General features: G+C 41.5%; 1 protein-coding gene across 12 annotated transcripts in view; it reads left to right on the top strand.

The window, feature by feature from the left end:
- FAM13A (family with sequence similarity 13 member A) overlaps nucleotides 1-17,060 on the top strand; it is a 348,053-nt gene that overhangs the window by 283,075 nt on the left and 47,918 nt on the right. For all 12 annotated transcript variants that reach the window (XM_086704590.1, XM_086704594.1, XM_086704588.1 and 9 more), the window contains 6 exons: nucleotides 3,679-3,826; nucleotides 13,119-13,329; nucleotides 13,802-13,940; nucleotides 14,674-14,755; nucleotides 15,578-15,798; nucleotides 16,456-16,539. In XM_086704590.1, coding sequence (XP_086560716.1) covers nucleotides 3,679-3,826; nucleotides 13,119-13,329; nucleotides 13,802-13,940; nucleotides 14,674-14,755; nucleotides 15,578-15,798; nucleotides 16,456-16,539 — 885 coding nt within the window. The remainder of the gene's footprint in view (nucleotides 1-3,678; nucleotides 3,827-13,118; nucleotides 13,330-13,801; nucleotides 13,941-14,673; nucleotides 14,756-15,577; nucleotides 15,799-16,455; nucleotides 16,540-17,060) is intronic.

Genomic DNA, 17,060 nt, shown 5'->3' on the forward strand with positions numbered 1-17,060 from the left:
ACATTGAAGGAAGAGTTGTTTTATGCCGGCGTATTGCTGCCAAGCCTGAACAGCTTCAGCGTGGGTGGCCCCTGAGCAGCATCCCTAGATCCCACGTGTACATAAATCCCCGGGTCCACACCAGCAGCCCACTCTGCACCCCCAGGAAAGGCAGCCATGTCAGGTTCTGGTGAGACCAGTGAGGCCAGAAATTGAGAGCAGAGGGCAAATGAAAGAGCAGCCTCAGGGACCGATCACAGCACAGCGGGACAGAGCCGAGCATGTGGGTGTGCTGATGAGGGCTGTGCTGAGTGTGCCCATGCTATGCAAGCTGTTGTGGTTTGTGTAAGAGAGACCCCGCCACTACTGTGTAAAAAATCAGCCAGAAAGTCCAGAAGCTTATGTAAGTTAATATAGGTCTATAGTGTGAGTGATACCCCATTGTATGTGGCACAATCTAAACACCCTTATATGGTGACTTCAGATACAGTGATCTTTTTGCTATTCCTTAAACATAGCAACCATACCTCAGGGCCTTTGCACTTGCTTTTCTTCTTCCTGAGATGTTCTTCCAGTAGATGACTCACTCCTGCATTTCCTTCATATCTCTGCTCATATGTCCCTTCATAGGAAGGGTCTTTCCTGACCACTCATTATAAAATTGCAGACTGGGGCCCTGATCTCCATCATCCCTCTTACTCTGCTTTATTTTTGTCCATAGTCCATATCACTGCCTGACATGTTTTTCTTTGTTTACTGTCACTTCCTGTAAGATTCATTAAGGACAGACTTGATTTTGTCCCCTGAAGTATCTCCAGTGTGTAGAAAATGGCCTAGCATGTAGTATGTACTAAAAATTTATTTGTTAAATAAATGAGTAAACATTATCTTTGCATCTCTAGCACACAACATAATAACCCTATTTAGGTATATAGCATGTGATGTTATTACTGAATAAACAAAAAGTTTTGACCTGATTCTCTTTGTTAGAATAATAGGAACTTAGGGGGTTCTATTCCAGCCTCCCACCCATGGCAGTAATCTCTCTGTCTCCCACATACCTGACTCTCAAACTTCATTGCAATACTGTGAAGAGCAGCTCACTAATTCACAAGGTGGCCCATTGTTGTATGGCACCCAAATCAACTGTGCTCAGAACTCCCCTGAGCATTCTTGAGCCTGTCCCACAAAGTGCCAGCTCCCTCAGTGTTGGGAGTGTGCATGTCTCACACACCCAGCACAGTGGGTGCCCCATACCATGCTGTTGAAAGAATGAATAAATCTGTACATTCTGGAGGGGGGAGAAAAAACTTTAATATTCTCACTTTAACTTTCTTTGAAATGGATGCTAATTCAGATGTAGAAAAAATTTTGTAATCTCAATCTCCTTTGAAATGGGTGCTAAAAGAGACAGAGGTTGCAGTCATAAAAAGTACACATTGCAGTGAACTCCCATGGTGCCTGTCTTCGTGCTTGCTCCTCCTCAACCCTTCTCACCCACACTGCCCCAAAACACCAAAATTGCTAGTGCTGACTTGTGTCTGGAACCCAGAAGGCTCTTTTCTTTGTTCATAATGCGACTAAAACTCCACCCCTTGAGATAGCACGGTTCACCTCGAATTGCCGTGGAACATGCCTCATCTCCAACCCCTCTCTCTAGCATTTTGAGACACGGCAGTGTTTTCCTCATCTGCATATGGGGCCTGGTAATGAAAAAAGAGTGATGGCCTCCCTGTGTGGGTTTCTTATGCTCCAGGCACTGTGTTAGTGGCCTTTCATACCTTCTCCCAGATCTTCAGAGGAACCTTGCAAGATTGATGTTGTGAATGAAGCAGTTCAGCCAGAGCACCAAGCTAGTAAATGTCGGCCACACGGCAAGCCCAGGTCTGCCTGTAAAGCAAACTCCACATTCATTCCACGAGTGCACAGTGTCAGGGGCTGATACATGCTCTTCCAGAAGAATATGTCATGCTTACAATATGGAATCATATTTCTTATATTCGTTTTTATGTCTCTAAGTGTAACCAGTGTTAAAAATATTGAGAAAAATGTGTATTTGCTGTATGCAGATTCTAACACACACACACAAGTGGTTGGTGGCTGACCCTGTAACTTAAAAAACTGAGTGCCAGATTTGGTCATTCAGCCCTGGTCCACTTAGGACTCAGCTGTAGGAACAAATAATTTTTATAGCATAAGTGCATAATCTGTTTTCCCCATTAGACAAGCAGCATTTTGAGGTATCTTAAAGCCCCAGATTTACTTGGCATTTTCATCTGTCTTTAGGAGCTCATCATGAACTGATTGATGATCTTTCATTTTATTCCAAATGTGAAGAAAATAGCAGCCCCTTGTGCATCATTTCATGGAAATATAATAGTAAAAGCCCCCATCTATTCCCCTGGTGATATCAAAGTGGGTTGAATAGCTATTAAAAGTAGCTGGAAGTCTTAATAGTGCTTATTTTAAGCAGGAGAACATTTCTCATGCATTAAAGGAATCATTTATGATTTCCAGATGTTTAGGGTTTTTTCCTTTAATATATTTGCTAAAATAAATTTCCAGTTATTCTCCAAAGAAAATCTCTTGTACAGATCTGTGCTACTTGAGAAGGGTATTTGTGAGTAAACACTTGGGTTTATAATCTTAGGAGAGAAGGGAAAGGGACAATGGTTGGGCTTACAAGATGCCAAAAAAAAGCGAGGTAAAAAAGAATTAATTTCAGGGCAAATTTTGTCAACATACAATCACTTAGCTAAAACAGCCGCCTCTGGGAGAGGGTTTTCCCATCCCCCAGGTAGCCGAGCAGGGCGTAGGTGCCCCCAGTGAGCAAAACCAAGTGGAGCTCAGTATTCAGTACTCAGACTAGAAGAATAGTAGGAAAACAAGTGACAGTTTGATATTTGTTAAGATATAAATTATGCATTGCTGACTTGCCAGTTCTTGGCTTTTTACTTTAAAAAAAAAAAAATGCTCCCTGTGTCATTTTGGCTCATTTCCAGAGTCCGTATTCCTTACTGCTAGCCCAGATGAGCCGCCAAACCCCTGTGCTGTTTGAATTTGCGCAACAATGCTTTAATACCCAGAGCTCCTCCATAAATAGTCTGTCCTCCCCACACTCGGGGAGAAAACAACCACAGGAAATCTGGGAATGTGCAGCTAGCCCTGCTTAATTGATCTAAGCCTGCAGGGCCAGCAGGAGGGCATTCGTGCACACAGCCTCTGCTCCTGGCCTTGCCGGACTGTTTACCTACGGGGCAAAGAAGTCTGCACACAGGAGACACCATGTTGCTTCTACAGCCTTAGCAACGGCGGTAGCAGGATTTTTGTTGTTGTTTACCGTCTGCAGGGCTGTACTCCTTTAAGGAAACACAAACTCCTTTTCCCTCATTCCTGGCCGCAATCAGTAACCATCAAGACTGTCAGCTGCCTGCAGTTATCAGGAGGGGCAGCAGCTCTTGGAAATCCTCTTGTCTTCCTCAGCGGAAAAGTTAAAGGAGCATAGATGGACAGTGGCTTCTTGCATGCAGGTGGCCAGCCAGTATCCAGGGGGCATCAAACTATGATTTTGATTTCTGTGCTGGGTACACCCACAGCCTCAGCTTGGGAGGTTTCATCCAGAAGGAGTGGAACTGCTGCAGACATTTTTGGGTTTTGGTGAGCAGTAAGATATTTGGGGACATTGTGCTGTTATTGCAGAACCCCACAATGAAGATTCAGGAGCACTCCGGCATAACTGACACCAAACTGCAGAGGACCCAAGATGCCGATGAGCAGCAGGAGAGCTTTGTCTCCGAAGTGCCTGAGCTGGACCTGACTGCATTGTGTGACGAGAAGAGCTGGGAAGGTAGGGTCAGCCGCTATTTGGATGCTTTAATATTGGCAGAGCATATATAAAGTCGCATAAACGAGAGGCATATAACCACATGGACGTATGAAAGCGATGGGTGTAGGAGTAACTGTGTTTCTAAATGACTGAGAATCCTTTCCCTGGCATAGAATGTGTCACGTTAAATGTTGCCAGGAGTAATTGCAATCTAAGAAAGAAAATGTGCTTGCCCTCTATCAGAGCGGCACCTTGCAGCCTTTTTTATTTCTTAACTCACCAGGAGTGCTGATGCATGTGTTTTCCCTCTAGTAGTACCGAGTAGAGGACTAACGGATGGGTACACGTTTAGGACTTCATCTGGGCACCCCGCTTCTCTTCCCGCTGCTCCACACCCACCATCTACCTCCTTCATTAAATCTCCTTCCCGTTTTTTCGAGAAAGATGCTTTGGCTTGCCTTGCTTCTATGATTGATTTTATGGATAGAATTTTTTTTTTAAGCCAGGTTAGCCAGCCTAAGGGGTTTGCTCATCAAAAAGAACAATGAATAAAAAGTGCTTGTGCTTGGAAGCCTGTAATACAGTGTGTTAGATTGGTTTTTCTTGAGATTTTTGGCAAAACATTAGAAATTTACTTGTGAGGAAGAAGAGAGTATCCTCATCTTGTCCAAATTGTATTTCAGGAAGGCTCTGGCTGCTCTTCTTTCATTATCCATGTGTCTGCATCCAAACATGTATCAGCGTGTATCCAAAATGCATGCCCAGCCGCCTCTGTGTAGTGTGTGTGTTTAGAGGCTACAAAGAGGGAGAAATTGTGTGCTTGGTTTCAGAACAGCAGCACAACTCAACACAGCAGCACGGAGAATTACAGCTACAGGAAATCAGTCCTTTTCCAAAGCACCTGGATTTCCTTGTCTTCTCCCCCACCCGTTTTTAAACCAAAAAGTACTCATTTGTAAATGAGCATAGATGAAGGACCAAAAGATGATGTAAACAGACCACAAGGTGAAAAATAACAATCCCATTATGCTCCTTGCATCCACGGCTTGGTGAAGCAAAAACAAACTGTTTTTGTTCTAGTCCTCCCTCTTTGCAATCTAAGAAACGTGTTCTAGCCCCCTTTACCATGTAATTAGGCAGTGGGTCTGGGATTTTCAACGATCTTCCCAGCTCACGATACAGTCATTAAACAAAATTGCAGGGTGTTTTGTTTTGTTTTTAGTTTAAGTGATATATTCCTGGATAGTATTTTATTGTTCTTCCTTTGTTTTCGGTACTTTGGAAGAATGAGGTGTGTTTTAAATTCATACATTAAAAAACAACCCCTCCCCGAGGGTGGGTGATGGGTATTGAGGAGGGCAGCTTTTGGGATGAGCACTGGGTGTTGTATGGAAACCAATTTGACAATAAATTTCATTTATTGAAATAAATAAACAAATAAATAAAAACAACCCCTCCCCTTCAAAAAAAAGTCCCACAGTAGCCACTGCTACCCAAATAAAAGAAAAAAGCAGTAGCCAAAACAAATGTTGTATTTGGGTTTCAATAATAAGGTCTCTTCACATCAGAAACAAAACTTTAGACAAAAAAAAAAAAAACCTAGGATTTCGGGACAGAATTCAAATTAGCCACATGATCTTGGTGTATTCAGTAAAGGGACAGGTAGATTCTTCCTCCTCCTGAAATGGACTCGGTTTGATTATTCTTATCTTGGTCAATCATAAATTTGCGATCTCTTCCAGCATATTTTAAGAAACGCGTATGAAAATCCTCTCCAGTATGGTTGAAAGCTAACTTACAGTTTCTTTAAAACTGTTTTATTATTTAATGTCAAGAATTCTCTTCTAGATAAAAGAATCAACATTTTATGTTGTGTTGGGAAACGAGATAGAATTTTTAAAAGCTTATTGGGAAAAAATACAATAGGCTTGGAAATACTACTTGTATTACCCATGTAATTAATGAAGGGACTTGTTTTAACTTTTTTTGCCAGTTACTGTGTTAGTGGCTGAACTTGCATATCTTGAAAATGTACATGGATTCATTTCAAGGCCATTTTCATCATTTGATTACTGTTTTCAGTGGCCGTTTTTTATTGTATATTTATTTTAAATTTCCAAATTACATTATAATAGTATAGTCAAAATAAAGGAATTGTTGTATATATACACACACACACATATATACATGCTATATATATATGTACATACATATATTATATATATATACATATATATATATAATATATGTATGTACATATATATATGGCTTCAGTAAGAAACGAACAAAATGGTAGCTTTGCAGTATGGAGTCCACTTTGCACTAATTTAAACTGTGAATTTGAGGGGCGCCTGGGTGGCTCAGTCGGTTGAGCGTCCGACTTCAGCCCAGGTCATGATCTCGCGGTCCGTGAGTTCGAGCCCCGCGTCAGGCTCTGTGCTGACAGCTCAGTGCCCAGAGCCTGTTTCAGATTCTGTGTCTCCCTCTCTCTCTGCCCCTCCCCTGTTCATGCTCTGTCTCTCTCTGTCTCAAAAATAAATAAGCATAAAAAAAATTAAAAAAAAAATAAAATAAAATGTGAATTTGAAACCAATGCAATAAAATGTATAAATGGAAGTCATTGTTACCAAAACCCTCTGAGCCAGCATCCATCTGTAAGTCTCCAAGTCACTACACAGTGTGGCCTCCTGTTTTGGGTTGGCTTGTCAGTTCCCTGTTCTCACACCTTAGTTCATACCCTCTCACTCATATGCAATCGCAGAACACCAGGTTAGGCGGTGCTCACAGAGCAGCCTGCCAGTACTAGACCCAGAAGCATATGCTGCCATATGGCAAAGCTGTTCTCTGGCTTCGGGGGCATATTCTATCAGGGAAATAAAAAAGGAAATGAAACTAATACAGATTCCACAGGCTAGGATCAGAGTCTAATCATGCTTGTCGGCAGATAAGTAATACGTGCTTTTTCTTTTCTTTTTTTTTTTCTCTATATGTAGCTATGTATCAGGGCACATTTTTTATCTATCCACATGGCATTATTTTTTTTCTACTTTGCCAAATTAAATGAATATACAAGTCAAATGTACTATTATTTGTTACTTAAAGTCCTTGAGGGGCGCGTGGGGTGGCTCAGTCGGTTGAGCATCCAGCTCGATCTCAGCTCAGGTCTTGATCTCAGGGTTGTAAGTTCAAGCCCCGCATTGGGTGTCACGCTGGGCATGAAGCCTACTTTAAAAAAAAAGTGGGGGTGGGGGGGGGGGAAAGCCCTTCAGAGGCAGTCATTAGACACCTCTAATTGCTTAATTAGAATGTTCCTAATCAGCCAATTCATGTTGATTTAGAGGGTACCGTTTGTGGAGGATGAGGTTTAAACCATCAGCAATTCTACCAACTTTGTCATAGTGAGATTAAGTATAAAAGAACATTTTTAAAGGGTATAAAATACTTCATATTTCCTATTTATCACTACGTGTCAAAAATAACTTTGGAAAAGAAATGCTTTAAAAGAATGATAAAGAATCAAGGGATCTTAAAGATCTTTTGACTGAAACCTCCCATTATACAGATAAGAAAACTGAGGCCAAAAGAAGCAAAATGATGATTCGAGATAACAAATCTCCTGACTTCCTCTCTGAGGCCTCTTTCTCAGCCATTCCATTTATGTATCCTGGCAGGCAGTAGGCCATAATGACTAAGAGCCAGGCACACCGTGGGTTCAATCATGGCTCTAATACTTTTGCCGCTTTATGGACATGTTAGTAAATGTGTTAACAGTTTCAACCTCAACTTCCCCATTTTTAGGTAGGTGTAACAGCAGATGATAATGAGTAACAGAGTACTATTCACTTAGTAAGTTTGTTGCAAGGATAAAGGATCTAATAGATGCAAAGTGCTTGGCATAGTATAGGAACTTAACAGGCACTATGTGAGTGTTAGTTGGTATTATTACTATCTTCTGTAAATGTTTCCAAGTATGGTTTCAAGAAAAACCAGCCTGAGTTTGACTTCTTTGAAACCAGAGCCCAGTTCTGTCTGATGATAGTGCGTGACTCTGAACACAGAAAAGAAGCCCATAGTTACTGGATCCTCCACTGATTACCAAGGACAAATACCAAACCAATCTGTGTGTGTGTGTGTGTGAATAAGACAGACAGACAGACTCTGGATTAGGGAAAGGTTACATTGAAAAGGCCTCAGCTAGGTCGTTAACAGGGACTCCAATGCCCTGTCAGATGTGGAAAGAATAGAAGACAGGTAGCAAAGTGAATTAGTACCTGATTAACAACAGTACTTAAACGTGCAGATACATGGATCAAAGTTGGCACAAATGGGGGTATTCTTATTAGGAAAGTCCTCAGCTCTAGTCTGTTCCATATATTTTATTAATGACTTAACTAGAACAAGTGGGGGCCTACTTACTAAATTTGCAAATAGAGACAAAGCAGATATATGAAAATTAAGGATGGAATTTGAATTGACAAAGCTGACTACTAAGGCTCCTTGTAACCCAGATTATTTGAAGGATTTGTTAGGACTACCATTGTTGTCAAGTTAAGTTTTGTAACACGAAGGAAACCGTTATAATAGGATTTCCCCAGTAAATACCCTCTACATCTTCCTGTGTCTAGGATGTACACAGACCTCCTGACACCACTCAGGAGCCACCCTGAAAGGCGGGCGGTATGACATCGTGCCAGGAAGCGATGACTCAAAATAGCACAGAGTTGGAAATGAGATATGGAAAACATCAGCTCCCTTAATTCTGGCAGATTTATCAAATAAATCATCTTAGCAGCCACTTGTCTTTTGTAGAGCAAATGGATCCAGCTGGCTAAGCAGAGTGTAGCTATATCCCAGTGACCACATTCATATTACTCAGAACTATGTTTCTTCTTCCCGCAGTGAATTTCCTTTATTTCTGTGTGTACTGTAGTGTCTGAACTGGGACTCCCCTAGGACCTTTTTTTTTTTTAAGGTAGCTTTTATCTCTGTTACTTCTGACTTGCTGTGATGTCAGCCGTCCTGGTGGATTAATTTTTCATAGAGAGACATGCCATATTTATGGTCAGAGTTCTTTGTGATAAGACACATGGCTAAAATCACTGTACCTAAGGAATTCTGGTCTAGATATAAAGCTGCATTTGTTTTATGTGGTGCTTTAAGATGAAAATCTAATTTGAAGCATCAAATATTTTCTGTTTTCCCTTTGGATAATTTTCTTGCGATATCTTCATCCATTTCATTGCTCTTGAATTACTGCTGAAAACATAAGCTATTTCCCAAACTAGGAATGGGGTATGGCAATGAATATATGCTCAAAACAGTCTCTAGGCGGACAATCACTGTCTGAACACACTGTCATTTACTACACTGTTCTTATTCAGTTCTTCTTTGTCCGGGTAAGTGTCAATTATCAAAACATGAGTAGGCCTTGTATTTTTAGATCATTTCAAACTAAAACAGAGGAATAGTTGGTTTTATTGATTGAGTTATATTGAACTATATGTTCTAAACTATAAGACCATATAGAATAAAAGGAAAGAAAGAGATCTTGCCATTTGCAACAACCTGGATGGACCTAAGAGGGTATAAGGCTAAGTGAAATAAGTCAGAGACAGACAAAGATCATATGATTTCACTCATGCAGAATTTAAGAAACAAAACAAATGAACAAAGAAAAAAAGAGGCAAACAAAAAACAGATTCTGACAGACAAACTGATCATTGCCAGAGGGGAGGTGAGTGGAGGGAATAGGTGAAATAGATAAAGGAGATGAAGAGTACGCTCATCTTGATGAGCACTGAGTAATGTATGGAATTGTTGAATGTTATACACCTGAGACTAAGATAACACTGTATGTTAATTATACTTCAATTTAAAAAGTACATGAATAAATCCATGGAAACCAAAAGAGAGAGAAAGAGGAGAAGCACAAGCATTTCATTTCATTTTGCCTGAGTGAGAAACTTCACTTTTGTTCTACATGCATGCTAATGATGCAGCATAACCTTTTATTTTTAAGGTTGAAATTCATAATGGTTTTACATTTCTCGCTTTTTAGTGAATGCATTTATGCTAACTCTATCCTTTAAGAGAAAATGTCACCCATAAGCTAGAATTGCTTCCACTTTGTATTTCATATATACCACTGGTGATGTTAGGAAAAGGACACATTGGGACATCTTGTCAGTGAAGTGAGTGGTCAAGAATGGAGCTGTGTTAAGAAAAAGGAAGTCTGGGGCGCCTGGGTGGCGCAGTCGGTTAAGCGTCCGACTTCAGCCAGGTCATGATCTCGCGGTCCGTGAGTTCGAGCCCCGCGTCAGGCTCTGGGCTGATGGCTCAGAGCCTGGAGCCTGTTTCCGATTCTGTGTCTCCCTCTCTCTCTGCCCCTCCCCCGTTCATGCTCTGTCTCTCTCTGTCCCAAAAATAAATAAACGTTGAAAAAAAAATTTTTTTAAAAGAAAAAGGAAGTCTGATGAATGTTACCCACAAAGGATAACATAACTCCGTTCCACCATTAGTATTTTATAGTTAATTCAGGATCACAATATATTATTTTACTGGAGACATGTTTGGATAATGGTCACAGACACACACTCTTGTTTCAGACACAGTTTAAAACTGAAAGATTAGTTCTATTTCTTTTCTTTTTTTTTTTATGTTTGTTTATTTTTGGGAGGCAGAATGCAAGCGGGGGAGGAGCAGAGAGAGAAGGAGACACAGATCCGAAGCAGGCTCCAGGCTCCCAGCTGCGGGCAGAGTCTGACACAGGGCTTGAACTCACAAGCTGTGAGATCATGACCTGAGCCGAAGTCGGGCACTTAACTGACTGAGCCACCCAGGTGCCCCAGTTGTTCTATTTCTAAAGAGACATTCTGCTAGGTTCAGACAAACTCAAGGACTTCAGGATCTGAGGTGACACCTTTTCAAATTGCGATGAGTCGAAATGTCAAACTGGCCAATGTCAACTGGCATATGGCCCATATGCCAATATCAATATCAGACTTTGCTTTGCCGGTGCCCTCTGTCCCCTGCATGCCACCTTGGCCTCCCCCTCCCCCGCTTGTTTTGCTCCTTTGCCACTCTGGGGTGAAGTTATAGCCTGCTGCAGCACTGTGTAAGCCATCTTAACCCTTTCCCTGCCTGCCTCCACTGATACTACTCCTTAAAGAAAATTGCTGCTGTCTTCTGAAATATCATGAAAACATACAGTCTAGCCAGCTTAATACTTCCATTTTCTGCAGCTTACTCCATTTTTCTTATTCCTCTAGGGGTTACTTTCCACTGACTCTCTCCTTCCCTCACCCCTCCATCCATTTTCTGTTCTTTTCTGCCGGCAGTTTGGAGCTGCTTGTATCTGAGCCCTGACACCTAGGAGGAGCCTGCTGCAAGATTTAGTGCATATGAGGGGAACTCCTGGTCCCCCCCAGCTTTAGTCAAGTACATCTACCCACATGTTCCCTGCCACTTTGGGAGATGAGTGGACAAAAATCTGTCTTTAACATTGCTTTCCTTTTTAAAAATAATTTGTATTACCACCTGAGTTCCCAGATAACTTCATTCTCTTTAAATGTTGAGACCCTAGGGATGTCATTCTACCTGAGGTTAATTTTTTTTAAGTGATGTGCTTACCTCTTCTACTGTGGGGTCTTCAAAAACGTCACAGTCATCCTTGTTATTGGAGCATCTGGCACATACTAAACTGAAGCGCTTTCCTTCAAGTCAGGAGATCTAGTGTTAGTCCTAACTCTTGTCATTGATTAGGTATTTGCTCTTAAATTCATTGGGTTTCACTTTCCTTATATGTTCTCTGTTGGACTGAATCCATGGTTCTCAAATCTGAATGCATGTAGGATCTCTTGGGCAGCTTTTAAAGTGTGTGTGTGTGTGTGTGTGTGTGTGTGTGTGTGTGTGTGTGTGTGTGTTGGGGTAGGGGGGAGGTGTGGAGGGGCAGGTAGTATATCTGGGCCCTCTCCTGAACATTCTGTTGAGTTGAGTGGTTGACAACCTGTGTGTTAGAAGTTTCACGTATCTCCCTTTGTGATGCTAACATGCAGCCAGGGCTGAGAAATCGCTAAATTAGATGATGTATGAAGTTTCAACCAGCTCTAACGTTCTACGATTATGATATAATGCTTTTAAATAAAATACTGAATAGGTACTTGTTTAAGATAATTTTGTAGATTTTATAAACACTTTGATAGATGGAGGAACAAATGTTACATGATTCAAGCTCTAGGAATCCCAAACTTTCAGAGCATGGCCAAATTCTAGCCTTGTATAAATCACAGTAATCCATAAGTATACTTAAGGCATAACTTTTTTTTTAATGCAGGGAGTACTACAAATGAAATACCCTACATCATCTGAGATCTATCTTTAAAATCTGGTAGGACTTTTTTAATGAAAAAGGGAATATATTGAGGTGGGTCTTGAGGGAAAGAGAAATATCACTATTCCCTCCAAAAATGACAAATCAGGAGGTTGTGTTGAGTATGGTTTTTCTCCTTAAAGACTAAAATAATTTGTACAGATTTATCCTTTGCAAGCCATTCTTCTTTGTGTTTTTGACTAATCTGTGTAAGCACCTTACTTTAACTGTAGTCTTGAGCAGCTTCTGAAGTTTCAAGTGCAAAACATGCATCTTAAATGTGCTAATCCCAGCGCTAAGCAGAAGCACATGAACAGCTTACTGAAAGTCCCAAATGGAAGTCCAGACTCCTAGGTAAATGGGCTCTCACAAGATGAATTTGACTCTTTGGTCATTCCACTGATGGATACATATCCATGACGCCAAATATCTCTCTTGCTGATGCACTTGGTTTTCTTCTCCACGATGCCCTCATGTGAAAACGTTCTCATCCACTTCTCTTTTGAATGCAAGTGAAGACAGAGCTAGAAGGTAGATGAAGGCTGTCGGATCTATTGATGATTTCTGTTGGGGTGTAGCACCCTTCATCTGCACCTGAAATCTGAAGTGAGAGGTTGTTCAGTGCCTCCCAAATCCAGTGCATCCTAAACCATTCAGAAAACCTAGGGAACAATTATGCTTGCTTGCTTGCTTGCTTGCTTGCTTGCTTTCGTTCTTTCGTTCTTTCTTTTTTAAATTTAAATCCAAGTTAGTTAACATATAGGGTAGTCTTGGTTTCAGGAGTAGAATTTAGTGATTCGTCGGTTACATACACCACCCAGTGCTCATCCCAATAACTGCCCTCCTTAATGCCCATCACCCACTTAGCCCATCCCCCCACCCAACACTCTGGAAACAATTTGCTTTTATGAGTGGTTTTGACTTCTTACCCTCTGTATTTTCCAGAGCCAGTCCCTACCTTCTCGTGGCAGCAGGAGAACGTGGACTCCGACGAAGCGCACCTCTCCCCACAGGCTGGGCGCCTGATTCGTCAGCTCCTGGATGAGGACAGTGACCCCATGCTCTCTCCTCGGTTCTACGCTTATGGGCAGAGTCGGCAATACCTGGATGACACAGAAGTGCCTCCTTCTCCCCCAAATTCCCATTCTTTCATGAGGTATGTTTGTGTTGCTGGTAAGCAGTTGCATCATCGACCATAACATTAGAAAGAATAGGAATGGTGTTGATGGCTAGTAATTTTTTAAGTTACATTGTAAGTCTTTGGAAGAACCTATGGGGAATACTCCATCCCAGTATGCAGGCTCCATTGTAATTTTTCAATTGGCCCAACTATATCACCACATACTGAATTTCCATTAGCACATCCTTTCCAAAGTTTATCTAAAATGTAACTTTGGGGTCTGCAGCACATAGTTTAGTACTACCTTTGCCAATCGTAAATGTGAGCAATAGAAAGACCTATTTAATAAATGGGACATCTAGAGCCCAGGGTCACAAAGTGAATTGGTAGTCAACTTTTTCTTATTCAAGAGGATGGAGACCTTTGGGACCCTCTCCTTCCATGCTGCATCCCCTTCCCCAAGCCCCACCTGTCAGGCAGTGAGTGCCCCACGCTGTGCCCCTCACAGGCGACGGAGCTCCTCTCTTGGGTCCTACGATGATGAGCAGGAGGACCTGACACCTGCCCAGCTCACGCGACGGATTCAGAGCCTTAAAAAGAAGATCCGAAAGTTTGAAGATAGATTTGAAGAAGAGAGGAAGTACAGAGTAAGTGCCTCCTTGCAGGGTTCTCCCTGTCCCCTCCTGTCCCCTGACATGCTGACATGCCAGCCTGTCAGCAGCTCAGAGAAGTGATGAAAGATTAAGGGAGATTTCTATGGACCTTAAGACAAAAAGGCAGTAAAAACTGGATGGGAAACCCTGATAAGTCCCAAACATCATGTATCAGCATTTTCCTTGTACAAGGTATTCTTACAAATAATTGAACGTTGTAGTCGACATCTTATATATTTATCCATGAAAAGGAATGGGAAAAATCATTAAATGACGTCTTCTCATTGGCTAAAACTTCATTCAAGATTATCTTCTAAAATTTCATTAGCATTGACCTCATTCTACTCTCAGATCTATCTTAGCATTACCCCCAAGTGCAGCAAAAAGACATTTGCATGGTGATTGCAGTGTAAAACCTACACCCCTCTGCTTTCTGTTCTGTTAGCCTGATGGCCTGAGCCCTACACCTCATGAAAACGGGCCATGGACCTCATAGAAATTCACCATTTTGCCTCTGAGGAATTCTTTGAAAGCATCAAAAATAACCAGATGTAAAGAAAGACAGTGGAATCACACCTGTGACGTTTGCTGTGATTGTTCATGTTTAATTTCTTTTTCCAGTGGGACTCAACTTTCCCTTCCTCTTTAAAACAATCTCACCATCAAACTTTTCTTCTTTTTCCTGCCCCAGTTTGAAAACATTTATGTTAAATTTTCCCTTTCTCAGCCTTCCCACAGTGACAAAGCAGCCAATCCAGAGGTTCTAAAATGGACAAATGACCTTGCCAAATTCCGGAAACAACTTAAAGGTAGGTAAAGTTCTAGACCCATGGCATGGCTTCTGTAAGACATGCCACCTGCAGAATTCATCATCTCACCACATCCTGACCACGGGCTGAAATATTTCAGAAAAGACCAGTTCCTTAACACTGCTTCCCAGTGCATGTGGTGTTCAGGGGACACCTTGCCCATGTCTGTCCATGGTCTCTATCACAGGTCAACTCAGATCAGCTAAGATGCAAATTCTGAAACATTTCTCCAATTCCCTAAATCACGAATTTAAGGATGATGGTTTCAAGTCAACACTTACTAAAGTACCAAGGTTTTATTTGCTGTGGTGTTAGGAGAAGACCTATAAACACAGATGTCTATGAAAAGAATTTGGTCCTTGTCCCTCAAAAAGCATGCTGTCTTTTAGGAGACAGTCATAAACAACCAAATAGAATAGAAAGGGAAAGTAATTCCAAAATGAGGGATGTAAGTTATTGAGAAAAAGTTGGCCAGCAGTTGAGTGCTGAATCAGTAGGTACCTATAAACAGTAAGGGAGAAAGTATAGGAAACTTTCGTCTGTCACATTCTGAGAACAGCAAACCTGTTGGTGTGGACAAAGCATGGAGGTTACATAGCTAAAGCTTTCCCAGGAATTTGGAAAACATTCCAGATAATCCAAGAAAACATGAGCATTTTTTCAGGCTTTTACATAATAACCCAAGGATTTTAACTACTGTTATAATTAGATACTTTCTTTCAAAAAGATGGGGCTAAACAGTTATTAACACCACAGAAAAGCAATCTGGGTTCAGCAGACATCAATTCTCATGTATCACCACCCCCAAATCTTTTCAACTAGAGTCCAAACTAAAGATATCTGAAGAGGACCTAACCCCCAGGATGCGGCAGCGAAGTAACACGCTCCCCAAGAGTTTTGGTTCCCAGCTTGAGAAAGAAGAGGAGAAGAAGCAAGAGCTCATGGATAAAGTAATAAAGCCCAGCGTTGAAGCCACACTGGAATCCATCCAGAGGAAGCTCCAGGAGAAGCGGACAGAAACCAGCCGTCCTGAGGACATTAAGGTGTGGCGATTTGGTGAAGGCCCCAGCTAACTGCTAGTCCTAAACCATTCCAGTCAACATGGTAGAAACATAGGGCCTGACACATGGGTCCCAATGGGAAGAGAGATGTGGTGACACCTTTGCAGACCTCCCACACCCTCATCTTCCACACTCTTAGATGCCTAGGGAGGCTGCTGAAACAGCTTCCGAGTGTTTTCACTGTAGGTACTTTGGTTTATGACTACAAATTGGAAGCAGAAAACTCTATTGTACAGATCACAGAAGGACCTCATTCAGGCTAACAGATGGTTTGATGAGTCTGAAATAGAAGGATTATAGACAGAGCTTTGGGACTTTGTAATTTGTGACTGTAGTCACTGCTTGGGCCATTGAGCTGACCTCCATGTGCCTCGCTGCCTTGCTTACGTCAGTATTCAGCGTGCCTTTGCTGCCACATGGGAGATGCAAGTAGTTGATGATGCCTCGGCTGTGCTATCCATATTTCCAGTAAAAGAGTCAGGAAGAGCTCATTCCTAAGTGAGCTTTGAATAGAGCTCAAGGAGCTATTGTATGAGGATTCTCTTTAACGTTACTTGAGAAAATTTGTTTAAATAAAGAAGTTGGGATGTTCATAAATGTTTCCCCCTCTTTCATTTCTCTATCCTTGTGTTTATTCAGGATATGACCAAAGACCAGATTGCTAATGAGAAGGTAGCTCTGCAGAAAGCTCTGCTATATTATGAAAGCATCCATGGACGGCCGGTATGTGAATGTACTGAATTTTCTGATGGGGGGGTGAACTCTTTGGCCTTAGAAATGAATCTTCTGTGTACAGTATTGTACACTTGAGTTTTCCTGATGTTTATCAGATTATTACATATTTTCACCAGAACTAAGCTTTCCAAAGACTAAATTGATAAGAGCCTTCCACTCTCAAGCAGTTGTGGAGTTTGAGCTCCAAAGACAAATTAGTTTGCAGCTAACATTTAGTCACTTGTGTTTGGCTTCAGGGGGACAGTGATAGAGGGGTGTAGATTATAGATTATAGCACAAAGCCCTAGAAATTTCCCTGGCCTCAGATCCGCCCCTACAAGTCATGACGGGCTCTAGGCATTCTTATCCATAAAATGAAGGTGTTAAACTAGTATGATCTACCCTAGAATTCAATCTCTCTTCAGTGTAGTTGCAACCAGTGTTTATCTGTAGAGAAATTCCAGCCATCGTCCTGAACCAAAAGTGTGAGGAGTCCAAAATATGGCTTTGCCTTTTCATAGCAACAGGAA

This window comes from Puma concolor, chromosome B1 (assembly GCF_028749965.1).
Source record: "Puma concolor isolate L17-30 chromosome B1, mPumCon1.1.hap2, whole genome shotgun sequence".
Taxonomy (NCBI): Eukaryota; Metazoa; Chordata; class Mammalia; order Carnivora; family Felidae; genus Puma; species Puma concolor.